Source organism: Phyllobates terribilis, unplaced genomic scaffold, assembly GCF_046119375.1.
Source record: "Phyllobates terribilis strain yellow unplaced genomic scaffold, ASM4611937v1 Scaffold_3__8_contigs__length_932513732, whole genome shotgun sequence".
Lineage (NCBI taxonomy): Eukaryota > Metazoa > Chordata > Amphibia > Anura > Dendrobatidae > Phyllobates > Phyllobates terribilis.
Window position 1 is genome coordinate 344,050,120 of NW_027362763.1, and position 19,062 is coordinate 344,069,181.

General features: G+C 39.0%; 1 protein-coding gene across 8 annotated transcripts in view; it reads left to right on the forward strand.

Moving 5' to 3' along the window:
- The window catches only part of TNK2 (tyrosine kinase non receptor 2), a 191,398-nt gene extending 183,039 nt beyond the window's left edge, over positions 1-8,359 (forward strand). For all 8 annotated transcript variants that reach the window (XM_073675216.1, XM_073675217.1, XM_073675214.1 and 5 more), the window contains 3 exons: positions 3,892-3,987; positions 5,598-5,725; positions 7,286-8,359. In XM_073675216.1, the coding sequence (XP_073531317.1) occupies positions 3,892-3,987; positions 5,598-5,725; positions 7,286-7,292 (231 nt within the window). In that variant the 3' untranslated portion in view covers positions 7,293-8,359. The remainder of the gene's footprint in view (positions 1-3,891; positions 3,988-5,597; positions 5,726-7,285) is intronic.
- Positions 8,360-19,062: the final 10,703 nt, after the last annotated feature.

Sequence of the window (19,062 nt, forward strand, 5' to 3'; positions counted from 1 at the left end):
GTATATATTAGCCCTGCTTAGTAGGCTGTCAGAAGGAGCGACGCTGGGCTCCCTACCTATGAAAGAGAGAAAGGCCTAGCACCATCCTGAGAATCAACATCTATATCATCCCTCTGCCACAGAATAAACAGGGAGTAGTTCACTGAAGAGCTGGTGTCTGGGGAAAGCTGTAAAAATTAGCACTTCAAGGGGCAGGAGCATGTATGTATGGAGGGAGAGATACAGCAATTTGATGTCAGATCATGCAAAGGATACGGTTACTGGGGACAATTTCATCACTAAGAACGGAATGGGGGTAAAAAGGAGCCAGAGCTTGCACATCTGTACTGCTTTTAGTGCCACAGAAAGTGGGCAGGATAGGCAAATGTTAGCTGCACAGAAGTGTAAAGGGGAGAGCCAGGAGGGCAGGCTAAGTAGAACGCTTAGAAGCGTAGATTCCTAGGCTAAATCTGTGGTCATAGCTGATGCAGGATCGCCCATTTTACTGAATGAAAAGATGCAGAACAGTGAGGGAAGAAAAGTGACACGGAAGGTATAGAGAGCTAGCTCAGGTTTTGCACAGTACACTGTATATCTAAAAAGTTATGTTAGCAGAAGGGTTTATAAAAAAAAGTTACTTTATGGTAACACCCCTTTAAAAGGAACTTTGATCAGTTTGATCTTGTTAAACTAACCACATAATGGAATATTGGCTGCCGAGCTGAGTAAAATGTAGTTTTTATTTTTTAATTTCTCCTCTCTGTTTGTTGTAAAGTTATTAGCTTGTAACGTTTCGGTTATAATTTATGTTCTAGTTCAACTGGGTGTTAAAACAGATTTGTCTATGCTGTATCTCAACATAGTAGTTGCAGAGATCAGAGAGGAGAGCATGTTCTTTTTTATTTTTTTTCTTCTGTGTGTTGCTGCCTGCTTATGACTGGTCAGCCTCATGCAGGGGAAGAAGTACACTCCCCAGAGACAAATCTCACGTAACGGCCAGTTGAACTAAAACCTAAACTATATAAGCTATCTCTGCATTAGAGAGGACAAAATGAAAAAATAAACACTAAGTTTTACTTATCTCTGCAGCTACTCTTCCACGATGTGGCCAGTTTAACTTGCTTATACTGGTGAAAGGTTCCCTTTCAGCCCTTTTAGCAGTCTTTTCAGGTACATGAGCCTTAGGGCAGAGACACTGCTGTATTTCTCGTGCGAGGATCACATCATAAACCTGGTTCTAGCTGGCACCTCTCCTGAGCTGAGCTTGTCAGATGCATGGAAATCCATCATGCTGTCATGCTCATGTCAGGAGAGGTGCCGGCCAGTCCATTCAGTGCGATGCGATCCTCCCACAAGTTATACAGCCGTGTGTCTCTGTCCTTATTTTCAAATACAGATGTACAACAAAGTTTCCTACTTTATTATTAAAGAGTAATTGTCATACTATTGATTTATAAAAATAAATAAAACGTGAAAATCAGAGACTTTGCACTGTAACTTTTTAGACAATTGTTTTTTTCTCCATCTGGACTGATCTTTCAATCTCAAAATTTTTATTTCATGGGTAAAATTTAGTAAATATAGATTTTCTCATTACTGGGATTGGAGATGATAGTTGGTGAATTTGTAGCAGATTTGTGTCTGCCTCCAGCTCTTCCCCCTTCATTCTCCATAGAATGTTAAATGCCACAACTGTCATCTTCTTAGTAATGTGGTGAAGATCTGTCATCACTGAATACACATTTTACCATTGAGAATGAAAGATTGGTCCAGGAGGAGAAGGAAGCAAATTCCTCTGTTTAGTTATATTACAAAAGTTGCTTATTGTCATATGTAGTATTGATTTATGAAATAAAAATTAAAACAATGGTTACTCTTTAAGCATTTTTCCACTTCAACCACAGTGGGGTAGAAAAATGATCCACTTGGATGGGGGGTTGGTAGTACCAAAAAAAAAGTAAATCACTTGCACAAAAATGATTAGAAATAATCACATCAGTTTTCTTCATTGGTTCTGCTTTTATGAGATGAATCTTGTTCTTTTGAGGTTAAAGGGTGATGGTTTAGAAGTCTGATGTTAATTGTCAATCTGTTTAGGTCAGTTGAAAGACAACAAACCACAGTTATGAACTAAGTGTTAGGTCATTCACAAAGCTTAAAGACATTTTGACTCTCCTAATAAAGTCCTGCTCATCGTTATTGGCACCCATGAATTTTAAGTACATAATATGGAATATCTGCTGAAAAAAATGAATCAACTGAAACAGTTTTTTTGTATAGTGCACTCGTGTTAAATACAAAAAAGCAAATGATAAACAATAATTTAAAGCAAAAAACAATATGAGGGAAAAATAGAAAAACCTAAAGGTTGCTTTGTCACTTGTATTGGCACCCTTTACATTAATTTAGTATGGAAATACAGTTTGAATCGCCTGTGGTAAATCGCAAAAGAGATTCACCAGTGATTAATAGCCGGTGCACATGTGATATGAATTAGCTAATGAATGATGACTTCAGTGTTTTAAAAAACACATGGTAGGCCCTATTCCTTTGTCACAATGGTGAAGATAAAGAAATTGTCTGAGGACCTCAGAACTGCTATTATTAGAAAACACAAGACTTCCAAATTGTATAAGGCCATCTCCAAAGACATTGGTATCCCAGTTTCAACAGATTGCAATGGTATTAAGAAGTTTACCAATCATGGAACCGTAAGAACCTCTCTGGACGTGGGGGAAAAAGGAAAATTGACAAGAGGTGTTTTCAAAGGTTGGTGCGAATGGTGGAAAAAACACCACGTCAAACATCCAAAGACCTGAAGGCCAACCTGAAACAGTCTGGGGTCGTGGTTTCAACTAGTACCATATGCAGCACACTAAACCAAGCCGAGCTTTGTGGGCGAAGGCCAAGGAAGAAACCATTGCTGAAGAAAAGACATAAAAAAGGAATGACTGATCTTTGCCAAAGAGTACCTTGACAAACCACAATCCTTCTGAGAAAATGTTCTGACAGATGAAACAAAAATAGAGCTTTTTGGTAATGCAAAGCAAGAGTTTGTTTACAGACGGTGCAATGAAGCTTATAAGGAAAAGAACACCTTACTAACAATTAAGCATGGTGGAGGATCCATGATGCTGTGGGGTTGCTTTTGCTTCGTGGGGTTACTTTTGCTTCGTACGGTACTGGAGGCCCTAACCGTATCACAGGAATCATGAAATCTGAGAATTATCAAGAAATTTTAGAGTGAAATGTCCTACCCAGTGTAAGAAAACTTGGTTTGAGTAGAAGATCATGGGTCCTCCTTCAAGACAATGACCCAAAGCACACAGCTAAAAGTACTCAGGAATGGTTGAAAAAGAAAAAATGGACTGTTTTAAAATGGCCAGCAATGAGCCCTGACCTCAATCCCATTGAAAATCTTTGAGGTGAGCTGAAATCTTCCATTGGGAAAAAGAACCCTGCAAACATTCAAGAGCTTAAACAAACTGCAAAGGAAGAGTGGGAGAAAATTCAAGCTGAGAAGTGCAAGAAGCTTATAGATTGCTACAAGAACCTTTTGCGGCTGTCATCAATGCCAAAGGGTGTGCAACCAAGTATTAATTATTAGTGCCTTTATTGCTGCACATGCTGTTTATTCTGTTTTTTTTTTTTATGAAATTGCAACATGGAAGTTGAGAAACAATGTTTTATTGTTGTATTATGTTGCACCACTAATTAAAAAATCCTGAGGATATAACTTTATACAATATCTCCAGAAATAAATGGAAATGTACCAGTCTATGAAAAAAGTGCCAATAATGATGAACAGCACTGTAAGTGGTAACTGATGATAAATACATTGGCACATCTATTTATTTTGAAAGTGATTAAATCTTTTCGTGATATAGCTTCAGTAATCTTTCCCTTTTTCAGGTTCAGGACACGGTACATGGTGTGACGACAGACGAATGCCAGACAGCTCTGCAGAGCCATAGCTGGAATGTCCAAAAAGCTATCCAGTACTTAAAGGTATTACCTGAAACCTCTAGGATAAAATATATTGGCCATATTAACAAAGTATTGGCACCTAATGAGTTAACACTCACTTGGACTGACAAAAAAAAGGTTATCAGACCGTTTTCACTGGTGATGTGAACTTTCTTCTCCCTTTATGATGCTGATCATAAGCAGGCGCAAAACTCAAAGGAAAGAAAAACACTCACCCCACCATAGCTTAGAGCAGGTTTTTCTTTTTGGGAAGTATGACAGACAGCTGTGATCTCCTGGTCCAACCTCCTGCTTGAGTCAGTATGGGGGATGGGCCCTGCAGCTGAGTTAAACTGTGTCACATTACAAAACCTTCTATCATCCTTTTTATTGAGTGTGTCAATAATCACTGTTATGTCTGATGTGCTGAGGCAGCTTGTACTCTACAGTAAGATTAGGACTGTCATTACATCTCACACACAAGTAAGCTGCCTGTTGTGGGCTTACCCTTGTGTGAGCTGTAATAACAGTCTGCTCTGATCTCACTGCAGAGGGATTACAAGTTAAGCACAACAGACTTAAGTCTGATTACTGTTACCCCACACACTGCCAGTTCGGAGATGTAAGGGGCAGTACAGCAGAGCAGACAGTGCTAGGAGATGAGAAGAGCTGATAGAAGGGTTTGTAATGTGACACAGCTAAACTCAGATGTGCTGCCCTTTCTCACAGAGGGACCTTATCTGAAAGGTGTTAGCCATGGGTTCTGATATTATACATCGCACACACAGAAGCTATGGTGGGGCGTGGTGTTTTTTTTTGCCTGAGTATTGCTGCCTGCTTATGATTGGTCAAAATCTTACAGTAGGAAAAAGTACACTCCCCCAGTGAAACATCTGATAACACCTACTAGTTAATGCATCAAATACTTTGCTAATATCTCCGTAATTGAGAGGCGAAATTAAAAAGAAAAACAAACAATTGTTTTCTTCAGCTCTGCAGCCAGTATGACATCCTGTGTCCAGTTCAGCATGAAAAATTTAGTGAAATATCCTCTTTAACCCCTTCCCGACATGGCTATTTTCCATTTTTGTGTTATCTATTTTTCCTCATTTTCCAAGAACCATTACTTTTTTATTATTCTATTGATATAGCCATATGAGAACTTATTTTTTGCGTAAAATGTTGTATTTTTGAATACACAGTGCGAGAAAAAAAATCACATGCATACGGACTATCAGTATGGCATTCAATTTTTACAGATACATTACAATTGTGTAGCAAACGAAACTGTAACTGCCCCTGTAAATGTTTTATAGCTGCTGAGTAAAAAAACGGATTGCATACTAACAGCACACGGATGACAAGTGAAAAAAAATCTTCCCACTCTCCTGGATGAGAATGGCACTGATTTTTTTTTTTTTTTTTTTATACGCTAGTGTGAGCGAACCCTCAAACACTTTTTTCTGATACTTCGTGTTTAGCAACATCACTCACATCAGTACCTCTCCCCAGTGGAGTTCACAATCTAATTTCCCTGTTCCAAACATACCATGGCTTGTTACAGAGGGTGCCATTATTCCCTTGTCTGGATGTGATCTCTTGTATTCAATTTTCAGTGTGTAAGATGTTCACAAAAACCTCTTGCATTGTAGGTTGAGCAGCTTTTCGGTCTTGGACTGAAGACCCGAGTGGAGTGCCACAAAGTCTTGGAAACATTTGATTGGAATCTGGAATTTGCCAGCTCCCACCTCCTGGGGTCATACAACAGCTCCCAACAAAAGTAAGGGAGCCATACTACTCCTGGGTCTATTTTAACCTCATTCCATGTGCTATTCAAGTAATAAATTATAGACCATATTATGCCCTAAAATGTGGCATTTGACTTTATGAATACATTTCTCATGTATTACTTGAGAAAAGGTTCTGGAGTCAAGTGGTGTGGACTGTGTTCCTCAAGATATATCTGCTCTCTTGAGAAATAGAGGACACACCATGCTGAACCAGAATCTGAACTATGTATGCCCAGAATAGTCTTAACTGCAAATCATAATGCATCGACTAAATATTACCATCATACCGTGACTAAATAATACTGTCTTACAGCACCCTACAACACCGTACAGTGACTAAATAATACAGCCATACTGTTAAAGAATAGAACAACACTACATGAATAGCAAAATTACCACAACACTGAAAGTGAATAACACATGGCGTCTGAATATAGTGAATAGATACCATACAGACGGACTGCGGAGTATCACCACACTGCAGTCTGGACATAGATCCCGATAAATGAAAACGATTTTGCCAGTTTTCTAACATAGCACTTCTTGAAATGTTGCAAAAGATTTTCACAACTCAAACTTGTGCAGAAATGTTGCACCTCTTAGCGTATTTACACCAGTCCTGGCAAGCTTTGACAAAGCGTGCATAGCTGGTGCGTGGTGTAGCCCACCCATCAAATGAATCATAATTTGTGCCACAAAGGTGGCATAAACATATACAACACATATACGCCAGACCCTGGCTTGAGTAACATTGCTGATGAGGCGCACGTCAGTTGTAAAATGTTCAAAATTCATTAAGAGGTGCATGTTTCTTAATGAATTTGGTGCATCTTACTCCAGAGCACCTATCATTGTGACTGAAGTGCATTCATGAATCGGGACCATACTCTAAGGCAGAAGCAACAATGATATTGAGTGGCTCACAGATGACTTTTGCATTTTCTCCATGTGGCCCAGACCTCCATGGCAGCTTCTACCATCTATGATTCACCTTTGCAGTGTCTGACACACAGACCTCTTTGGCTCCATAATTTCCCTCTTTACAAACTTCACCCATCTTTCTGCTACACCCTTTATGAATGGGCGATTTTCTGTTTTTGCACTTTCATTTTTTTCCCCATCGATATTGTCCAGCATAAAACAAACCCTAATTTTGATTGAGTGTTTAGCTTTGAATGACACTAATCATTTTACCATATGATGTACTGAAAAATGAAACAAAATTAGTGCTGTCAAATGGCAAAAAAAAACAGCGATTATGCCATCGTTATTGGGTTTACAACGTTACAACGTTAATTAGTTTTTACAACGTTCATTGCACGGTAAAAACGACTAACAGGTCAGTACGATTATATTGATACCAAAGTTGTATAGTTTTTTTTTTTGGGGGGGGGGGTTAATTATATAAGTGACAAAAGTAAGACATTTGTTAAAAAAATAAATTGTCATATACAAGGTGTAAATCCTGTTGACCGGTCCACTTTAATTTTACAAAAACTTCATATTTTTGCTACTTTAGATTTGATTTTCCTTTCTCTTTATTTTTGCAGGCGATGATGTAACACCTTTGTGGAGGTGGATCAAATGTCAAATGCACAACTTTAATCTACCTGGACTAATTTGCTCAAGACATTTATTTACTGAAGGGCACATGACGTGTGCCCCTAATCTCAGAACCCACCTATAACAGGAGGTTCCTCCACCCTGAAGGGTCAGCTGTTAAACCAACCCAGTGTTCTGCTACATGGACATGTGTTAATGTTGCATTTTCTCTTTTATTGTGTTTTCCCTTGTTGTTTATTTGGAAAAAAAAGTTTTTATAAAAAGATGTGCAATTTTAATATATATATAAAAATATATATGAGTAAATATATAAATGTAAGATAAAAAATTTATTTGAAGAAAACAGAACATTGTGGAGATTTTTAATTTAATCTGATATTTTGGCCAAAAATACGCAAGCTCATAAGCCACGTCAAGGGTCCTCATTGTCTTGCAAGCCCCTACACTAAAATCAAAAACACAGCAGAAGGACATGAATAGTTTAGTCACTTGTAGTTACTTAAAGCAGATCTGTCATCAAATTATGTAACACAAACTGCAGACATTGTTAAACAAATATGTTAGTCCTGATGAGACTGGCGTATTTACATTGGCAATCCATGGTAGAATGGCTGTATTATCCTGAAATTAAAACAAATGTTGTGTCCAGTTGAAGAGTGAGAATTTATTGGACTACATAGCCTGACAGCTGTACAGTAGTTTGTACTGAGCAGTGTAGAATTTCAGCAATAGGAAGGACACTGAGGTGCTGTCAATCATTGATAAGTTATTCTTACTTGGATTTTATTAATAAGTACACCTGCCTCATAAGGTCTAAGAGACCTATTTAATAATGTATACAGTTTATATTCTGAAATCTGGTGACAAAGTAACATTTTTATGAAGCCCTATATAATAATAAAGAACACTCAGCTCATTCCTGTGCTACTGATAAAGAGGGCAAATATCTGACATCTTTCTCATCCTCATGTACAGTTGTGTTCAAAATAATAGCAGTCCAATATGACTAACCAGATTAATCACTGTTTTTGGTATAAATTATATTACCACATGTCAAACAATTTACCAGTTGGTGCAGTAGATTCTAAGAAAACCAACAGACTCATCATTCATGATCTGCATGTTTTTGAGTCTGTGTATTTGAATAATTAATTGAAAGGGGCTTGTGTTCAAAATAGCAGTGTGGAGTTCAATTAGTGAGGTCAATCATTCTGTGAAGAAACAGGTGTGAATCAAGTGGCCGTTATTTAAGGGTGAAGCCAGCACATGTTGTACATGCATTTCTCCTTGAAAGCCTGAGAAATATGGGTCGTTAAAGACATTGTTCAGAAGAACAGCGTACTTTGATTATAAGTTTTACCTTCCCCAATCAACTTTTTAAAGAAGTGCGGATAATGATAGGATGTTCAGCTAAAATGATCTCCAGTGCACGATTTGCATTCATAAATCAGATTGCGCTCGGCCATGCAAGTTAATGGGTCCGTCAATAAAATTGGACTGCACTTAACTGCATCACACATGAATGTCATTTTTCACAGACTGACAGAATGGAGTATATGGAGAAATTGAATGGCTTTTCCATAGTAATGGAAGATTGTAACTGTATTAGACGTGGAAAAAAAAACCGGAAAATGAGAGCAGCATGATGAGCGGGTATTTTCAAGCACAACAACTTTACATTGAGTGAGTATTTACACTCTTGATTTTCACTGATCGTCAAGAAGATATATATATATATATATATAATGTATAATTTCCTCTTCCAATGATATTTATTAAATTTAACATAGGGAAGGGAATTATAAAGAGGGGAGAAAAGGGAGGTGAGAAATGTATTTATTTTCCATAGGAGAAGGAAAAAGGAGGGGGAAGGGTAGGGAAAAAGTGAGAACTTAATTTGTTACAAAGTAGATAGTAACAAGAGCAGTATTGCAGTGAACAAATTAGAAAAGATATTTGAGAAATATCATTAGGTACCGTATTTTTTGGACCATAAGACGCACCTAGGTTTTAGAGAAGAAAAATAGAAAAAAAAATGTAAGCAAAAAATGTGGTCATGATTCCCTGTTAGGGGGGGGGTCTGCTGCTGACACTGTTATAGGGGTAATGTCCCCCAATTCTGTTAATATCCCCCATCCTGGTATATATGGCCCCCTCCTTCCTGTTATACGTGGCCCTCATCCTCATCCTGATTTTCATGGCACCCCAATCCCCCATCCTGGTATGCATGGCCCCCCTCACACCCATCCTGGTATGTATGGCACCTTCATCCCTCTTCCTGGAATGTATGGTACCTTCATTCCTCTTCCTGGTATGTATGCCACTCTTCATCCCTGTATGTATAGCCCCCCTCATCCTGGTATGTATGGCCCCCTTCATGGCCCCCCTCATCCTTGTATGCATGGCCCTCTTCATCCCTGTATGTATAGCCCCCTCGTCCTTGTATGCTTGGCATCCCCTGATCCCCGTCACGCTGCACAGAAAAAAAAATAAACAATCATATTCACCTCCTCTCTCCTCCAGCGCTGTGTTCCACTCTGTGTCGGAATAGTCACTGCTCCCCACGCCGGGACTGCGTGCGTGGGGAGCAGTGACCATTCATTCTCCCATGGGAGTGGTGAATATTCATGGCCTTTAATAGCGGGCACACTGACCGCCAAGCACAGCAGGAGCACAGTGTGCGCGCTATTAGGGAGAATGAATGGTCACTGCTCCCCATGCATGCAGTCCCGGCATGGGGAGCAGTGACTATTCCGGCACAGAGTGGAACACAGCGCTGGAGGAGAGAGGTGGTGAGTATGAAAGTTTATTTTTTTTCTATGCAGTGTGACGGGGATCAGGCAGTGCCTGGCATACCTGGATGAGGGGGGGCATACATACAGGGATGAAGGGTGCCATACATAGAGGGATGAAGGGTGCCATACATACCAGGAGTCGCGCTGCGGGCGCAGTGTGCCGGTTATTAAGGAAAATTAAAATTCACTGCTCCCCACGCCCATGGGCATGGGGAGCAGTGAATATGCATTTTCTTTAGTAGCGGGTACACAGTGTAGGTTGCAGCAGACGGCTGCTGCCTCCTGTGCACCGCTTCTCGCCACTGTCGCTTCCCCCACATCCCCCACAGCCACAGTATTTATGTATATCGGACGATAAGACGCACCCCCCACTTTCCTCCAAAATTTTGGAGGAAAAAAGTGCATCTTATAATCCGAAAAATACGGTATATACTATATATAAACAATATTTAAATTACGCATGAGAGTACCAATTTAAAAAAAAAGGGAAGTATTCAAATTACAATGTCAAAGAAAAGAGAATCAAGGAAATTTTGAGGTCCAGCAGTTCCATTTTTTGTGATATTTAGGAAAATAATTATTGATTAGGGCATATCTAGATTCTAATGAGCTATGGAGAGATATTTTTTCAATGATGTCACAAAGTTTAGGAGGTTGAGAATCCTTCCAAAGGGCGGCAATAGAGCTTTTGGTAACAAGAAATATGTGTATTAGAAGTTGTCTTTGAAAAGGTTCAAAATTTTCTAATTCTAGAGAGAGGAGGGCCATTTGAGGAGTAATTCGGAAATTATTGTTGAATAAATTAGTTATCAGAGAGAACCTTGTTCCAAAGTGATTGAATTTGGGACAGCTCCAAAAGATGTGAAAAAGTGTGCCTGGTTGACCGCAGTTTCTCCAACAAAGAGAGAAACCATCATTAGAAAAATTAGTCTAACAGGGTTGAGGTACCATCTGGATAAAATTTTGAAGAAAGACTCATGAAGGAGCATAGAGATATTTGAAGAATAGGAGTAATCTATTGCATTCTCCCATTGTTCTGGGGTGAATATTTTGTTTAGATCTGTTTCCCACTTGTGCATGTAGGAAAATTTGGAAAAATAAGGGTTGTCATTAAAAGTATTGTAAAGATATTTAGTGCTCCAGAAGACCTTGTGATCCCCATCATTAATTAGGTTACATGTGGCCTCAGATAGAGGAGCTTTGTTAGATAGGATAGTGTTTATATTATCCTTCAGAGATGTGTAATATAAAAAATCAGTCATTGATTGTTTCTTTTTTAAATCTTTGAAGAGAATAAAACTGGAGCCATTATAAATATCTTTTATTTTTTGGAGGCCAACTGAATTCCACGAAGGGAGTGAATGTTGATCAAGAATTAAATTGACAGACAGGAAGAAGAGGTTTTTGATTTGGTCTGTTTTTTTTTAAAGGTTTGGCCAGTGTTTTCCATGCGAAGATGGTAGCTTGTAGAATGGGGTGGGTTGGTTCATGAGAATTTGGATTAAGCAAATGTTTAAATAGAAAGTTTCTCAAGGGTTGGTCATTGTTATGAGCTAATTCTGGGTCTAGCCAAGCAGGAGTGGATTTGATGTTAAACCATCCGTTACTTTAACTAAGTTAGCGAGGTAATAGGCGTGAAGATTTGACAGACTCAATCCACCATGAAGTTTGTTTTTATACAGAACCTTAGAAGCTACTCTAATTTTTTTGTGATTCCATATAAAATCGTTTAGTAATTTCTGTAGCTTGGAGAGAGAGAACATAGGAATGATAATGGGGAGAGTCCTAAAGATATAGAAGATTTTAGGGAGTATATAGGTTTTGACTACCATTACTCTACCTACCCAAGATAATTCGGAGGTGTTAAGAGACTAGGCCATTAGAAATAGCTTTCGAAATATTATCCATGTTTGTAGGAATAAGGGATTTCACATTTTTAGTTAGAAAGATTCCCACATACGGTATTTCCTTCTTTTCCCAGTTGAAAGAGGATACATTTTTGATGTTGTCGATGGTAGAGCTTTTTAGATTAAAGTGAAGAATTTGAGATTTGTCAGAATTGATTTTAAAATGTGAGACTTCAGAAGAGACTTTTAGAGTAATTAAAAGATATTTTCTAGAGGTAACAGGGTCAGTTAAGGAGAGAATCAAATCATCTGCAAAAAGTCTGATTTTGAAGTGACGAGTAGGAGTATGGATACCCTTGATAGCAGGGTTATCTCTTATAGATTGGGCTCAGGGTTCAAGAGCGAGGGCAAATAGTAGAGGAGATAGGGGGCAACCCTGCCTAGTGCCGTTTGATATCTGAATGGGGTTTGAAAGGTGATTGGCCTTAGGGGAAGAATAGAGTGCAAAAATAGAGGACAGACTTTTATTATTAAACCCAAATTTGGAAAGGGTAAGTTTGAGGAATCTCCAATTTAGTCTATCAAAGGCTTTTTAAGGCATCTAAGGAAAGGATGATGGATGACAGGTTAGAGGTATTAATTTTATTTAGAATATTTGACGTCTACTGGAACCGTTGGTCGATTGACGACCCACAATGAATCCTATCTGATCATTATTAATGAGTTTGGGTAAGATTGTTTCTAATCTATTTGCTAATATCTTTGTATATATTTTTAAGTCAGAATTAATTAAATACATCGATCTGTAATTTTTAACCTGGTCAGGTTAGATTTGTACAGTAGATGAGAATGATTGTAGCTTCCAGCATTTCTGTTGGAATGGAGCTCTGAGCCGAGGCCAAATTAAAGACTGTTGCAAGATGAGGAGCAAGGAGGGTGCAAAAGTTTTATAATACTTGTTGAATCCGTCAGGACCAGGAGACTTGATAGATTTGAGTTTTTGTATTGTGGATAGAATTTCATCAGTTGAGAAGGGAAGATTAAGAGATTCTAGGTCTAATGGGTTGATTTTAGAGAGATTAATACTGGAGAGAAAGTTGTTAATGGATTCCTCATTTGGGGGTTTAACCCCTTCGCAACCCTGGGATTTTCCGTTTTTGCATTTTCAGTTTTTGCTCCCCTTATTCCCAGAGCCATAGCGTTTTTATTTTTTGGTCAATATGGCCGTGTGAGGGCTTATTTTTTGCGGACGAGTTGTACTTTTGAACGACATTACTGGTTTTACCATATCGTGTACGGGAAAACGGGAAAAAAATTCCAAGTGCGGTGAAATTGCAAAAAAAGTTCAATACCACAGATGTTTTTTTTACCCTGTTCACTGAATGCTAAAACTGACCTGCCATTATTATTCTCCAGGTCATTACGAGGTTGTAGACACCAAACATGTATAGGTTCTTTTTTATTTAAGTGGTGAAAAAAAATTCCAAAGTTTGCTAAAAAAATAAATAAATAAAAAAAAAAGGCGCCATTTTTCGGGATCTGGGGCCGGGTGAGGGCTTATTTTTTGCGCGCCGAGCTGAAGTTTTTATTGATACCATTTTGTGGTAGATCCGATGTTTTGATCGCCCGTTATTGCATTTTATTGCAATGTTGCGGCTACCAAGAAAACGTAATTCTGGCGTTTAGAATTTTTTTCTCGTTACGCCGTTTACCGATCGGATTAATTTTTTTTTATATTGATAGATCGGGCGATTCTGAACGCGGCAATACCAAATATGTGTATGTGTTTTTTTTTATTATTTTATTTTGAATGTGGCGAAAGGGGGGTGATTTAAACTTTTATATTTTTTAAATTTTTTTAATATTTTTAAAACCATTTTTTTTCAATTTTGCTTGCTTCTATAGTCTCCATAGGAGACTACAGTCATGGCCAAAAGTATTGAGAATGAGACAAATAGTAATTTTTCCAAAGTTTACTGCTTCATTTTTTGTAATGGCAATTTGCATATACTCCTGAATGTCAAAGAGTGATCAGCTTAACAGCAATTACTGTACTTGCAAAGTCAATATTTGCTCAGAAAATGAACTTTAACCCCCAAAGCACATTTCAACATCATTGCAGTCCTGCCTTAAAAGGAGCAGCTAACATTGTTTTAGTGATTGATCCATTAACACAGGTGTGGGTGTTGATGAGGACAGGGCTGGCGATCAATCAGTCATGATTAAGTAAGAATGACATCACTGGACACTTTAAAAGGAGGCTGGTTCTTGGTATCATTGTTTCTCTTCAGTTAACCATGGTTATCTCTAAAGAAACACGTGCAGCCATCATTGCACTGCACAAAAATGGCCTAACAGGGAAGAGTATTACAGCTACAAAGATTGCACCTCAGTCAACAATCTATCACATCATCAAGAACTTCAAGGAGAGAGCTTCCATTGTTGTCAAAAAGGCTCCAGGGCGCCCAAGAAAGACCAGCAAGCGCCAGGACCGTATCTTAAAACTGTTTCAGCTGCGGGATCGGACTACCAGCAGTGCCGAGCTTGCTCAGGAATGGCAGCAGGCTGGTGTGAGTGCTTCTGCACGCACTGTGAGGCGGAGACTCTTTGAGCAAGGGCTGGTTTCAAGGAGGGCAGCAAAGAAGCCACTTCTCTCCAGAAAAAACATCAGGGACCGACTGATATTCTGCAAAAGGTACAGGGAGTGGGCTGCTGAGGACTGGGGCAAAGTCATTTTCTCTGATGAATCCCCTTTTCGATTGTTTGGGACATCTGGAAAACAGCTTATTCGGAGAAGAAGAGGTGAGCGCTACCACCAGTCTTGTCTCATGCCAACTGTAAAGCATCCTGAAGCCATTCATGTGTGGGGTTGCTTCTCAGCCAAGGGAATCGGCTCACTCACAGTCTTGCCTAAAAACACAGCCATGAATAAAGAATGGTACCAGAATGTCCTCCAAGAGCAACTTCTCCCAACCGTCCAAGAGCAGTTTGACGCCCAACAATGCCTTTTCCAGCATGATGGAGCACCTTGCCATAAAGCAAAGGTGATAACTAAATGGCTCATGGAACAAAACATAGAGATTTTGGGTCCATGGCCTGGAAACTCCCCAGATCTTAATCCCATTGAGAACTTGTGGTCAATCATCAAGAGACTGGTGGACAAACAAAAACCAACAAATTCTGGCAAAATGCAAGCATTGATTATGCAAAAATGGACTGCTATCAGTCAGGATTTGGTCCAAAAGTTGATTGAGAGCATGCCAGGGCCAGAGAGAATTACAGAGGTCTTGAAGAAGGGGCAACACTGCAAATATTGACTTGCTGCATTAACTCATTCTAACTGTCAATATAACCTATTGGTACTCATATTATGATTGCAATTATATTTCTGTATGTGATATAAACATCAGACAAACACTAATAAAAACCAGAGGCCAGATCATGTGAAAATATAATTTTGGTGTCATTCTCCAAACTTTTGGCCATGACTGTAGAAGCAGCACTTGTCTGATCGCCTCTGCTACATTGAGGTGATCAGCAGATCACCTCTATAGAGCAGAAATGCTCCTGTGTTATGAGCGCCGACCACTAGGTGGTGCTCATAGCGATCAGCTCATGACAACCACTGGAGTCTGCTGCAGACCAAGGGTTGTCGTGCCCACGCATCGGTGACCCGCGATCACGTGACGGGGTTACCGATGGGTGGGGCTAAGGCCGCTCTTCCGCCGCGGCGATGTTAAATGCCACTGTCAGAGATTGACAGCGGCATTTAATATGTTAACAGCCGCGGGTGGATCACGATTCCACTCGCGGCTGTTGCGGCCACATGTCAGCTGTAAGAATCAGCTGACATGTGCCCGGTTCAGTGCGGGCTCAGTGCTGGAGCCCTCACTGAACCGGGAGTTACAGCCTGGTGCGTACTAATACGTCCCAGGCTGTGAAGTGGTTAATGGAAGGGTCAGAGTCAAGATTATATAAGTTTGAGTAATATTTGGCGAATGAATCAGCAATATCTTTAGGATGATATTTAATTTCACCTGATGGGGATAGGATTCTATCAATTCTTTGTTTGATTCTGGTGTGTTTAATTCTCTGAGACATGAATTTAGATGGTTTGTTAAGGGAACAATAAGATTTAAATTTACATGATTTTACGTATGTGTTGCATGAAGAAAAGAGTTCTTTTTTGAGTTCTTGTCTGAGTGTAATTATTTCGTGTTGAAGGGTTGGCGAGGGGGAGGTTAGGTTAGATTGTGAGGCTATTTTAAAATTTAGTTGGGTTTGTAAATAGGAAATTTTTTCTCTGTATTTCTTCTTGTGAATGGAGGATCATTTAATCAGGATACCTCTTGTAACCGCTTTATGAGTGTTCCAAATATGGAACGGGCTTACTTCATTGGACGTGTTTTCAATAAAATACTGTTTGATAGATGATTCGATTTCAGATTTATAGGAGGGGAAATGTAGAAGGGTGGCGTTACATCTCCATAGTTGTTTGTTTTGTAGATTAGGGCCGATTTGAATTTTCCCCAAAACTGGGGAGTGATCAGAGATGGATTTGGGTAGAATTGAGACCTCTACAAATTTGGAAATAGAGAAGGTGTCAGTAAGCAGTAAATCAATTCTAGCAGAGAAGTTGTGGACATCAGAGAAATGTGTATATTCTCTAGAAGATGAATTGATACATCGAAAGACATAAAAAAATTCATTTCTTGCCAACCATGAATTTATACTGGGGGAGGTTTGTCTTTTGGAAGAGGAAAAGTCAATAAAGCAATCAGGTACTATATTAAAGTCACCGAGTAAAATTACATCACCCTTTCTTATTAGTTGAATCGTTTTAATAAGCTTATCCAGGAATTTGAAAATTATTTTAGCGGCATAGATATTGACAATGGTGCATGGACAATTATTAAGATATCAAACTAATATGTGTAATCTTCCCAGGCCATCCCCCAATTCCTCTATCAATTTGAAAAGGATAGTGTTCTTTAGAATTGTAATAACTCTTGCTTTTTTATTATCGTTAAGAGCTTTAAAAATATGTGGAAAGTCTCTTTGATGGAAAGATGGATGGTTAGATTTACTAAATTTGGTCTCTTGTAGGCAAATTATGTCGGCACGACAGTTTTGGATCTCTTTCCAAATTGTGAACCTTTTCATGGGACTGTTTAGGCCTCTGACATTGTATGAGAGAAAATTGGTACTCATCGTTGGATGTAATGTAGTTGTAGGTTAGAGGATATTAATTAAACAAAAATAAAACCAAGCAAAAACTAAGTCAAGCTAGGAGAAAGAATATATCTAGTAAGTGCTGTGAAGAACGGCAAAAGTCTCAGACTGCAGAACAAATCTGAATCGCAGAGTGGGACCGCAGTAAGTCACAGCAGTCACGGTGTACAATAGAAATATAATTTAAATATGAACTTATAAAATCTTGCTTGAGATATTTAAAAGGGAACAAACAAAGAAGAAAAAGTTCTTCTGAAGGAGCACGACCAGACAAAGGGATCTCTCCTTTTGGTGAGGGAAAGTTCGGTGAAGAGGTCCGTGAGGAACATCCCGATGACTTTTCAGAAGACTTGTAATGTAGTTTAAAATAGAGAAAAATACAGACAACATACAGCTAATATTACATTAACCCCTTAAGCCCCGCGGGTGGTTTGCACGTTAATGACCGGGCCAATTTTTACAATTCTGACCACTGTCACTTTATGAGGTAATTACTCTGGAACGCTTCAACGGATCCCCCTGATTCTGAGATTGTTTTTTCGTGACATATTGTACTTCATGATTGTGGAAAAATTTCTTCGATATCACTTGCGTTTATTTGTGAAAAAAATGGAAATTTGGCGAAAATTTTGAAAATTTTGCAATTTTCAAAATTTGAATTTTTAAGCCCTGAGATCAGAGCGATATATGTCACACAAAAGAGTTAATAAATAACATTTCCCACATGTCTACTTTACATCAGCACAATTTTGGAACCAAAATTTTTTTTTGTTAGGGAGCTATAAGGGTTAAAAGTTGACCAGCGATTTCTCATTTTTCCAACAAAATTTACAAAACCATTTTTTTAGGGACCACATCACATTTGAAGTCACTTGGAGAGGTCTTTTTGACAGAAAATACCCAAAAGTGACACCATTCTAAAAACTGCACCCCTCAAGGTGCTCAAAACCACATTCAAGAACTTTATTAACCCTTCAGATGCTTCACATGAATTTTTTGAATGTGGAAGAAAAAAATGAACATTTAACTTTTTTCACAAAAATGTTACTTTAGACCCAATTTTTTTTATTTTCACAGGGGTAACAAGAAAAAATGGACCCCAAAATTTGTTGTGCAATTTCCCCTGGGCACGCAGATACCCAATATTTGGGGAAAAAACACTGTTTGGGTGCACGGCAGGGCTCGGAAGGGAAGGAGCGCCATTTGACTTTTTGATTGTAAAATTTGCTTGAATAATTATTAGCGGACGCCATGTTGTGTTTGGAGAGCCCCTGTGTGCCCAAACTTTGGAGCTCCCCCACAAGTGACCCCATTTTGGAAACTAGACCCCCCAAGGCACCTTTATAGATGCATAGTGAGCACTTGGAACCCCCAGGTGCTTCACAAATTGATTCGTAAAAATGAAAAAGTGAAAAAAAAAAACACTTTTTCATTTTTACGAATCAATTTGTGAAGCACCTAGGGGTTCCAAGTGCTCACTATGCATCTAGATAGGTGCCTTGGGGGTCTAGTTTCCAAAATGGGGTCACTTGTGGGGGAGCTCCAATGTTTGGACACACAGGGACTCTCTAAATACAACATGGTATCCGCTAACAAATTGAATGGAAAATCGGCTCAAATTGTTAGCGGACACCACATTGCGTTTGGAGAGCCCCTCTGTGCCCAAACTTTGGAGCTCCCCCACAAGTGACCCCATTTTGGAAACTAGACCCCCCAAGACACCTTTCTAGATGCATAGTGAGCACTTGGAACCCCCAGGTGCTTCACAAATTGATTCGTAAAAATGAAAAAGTGAAAAAAAACCACTTTTTCATTTTTACGAATCAATTTGTGAAGCACCTAGGGGTTCCAAGTGCTCACTATGCATCTAGATAGGTGCCTTGGGGGGTC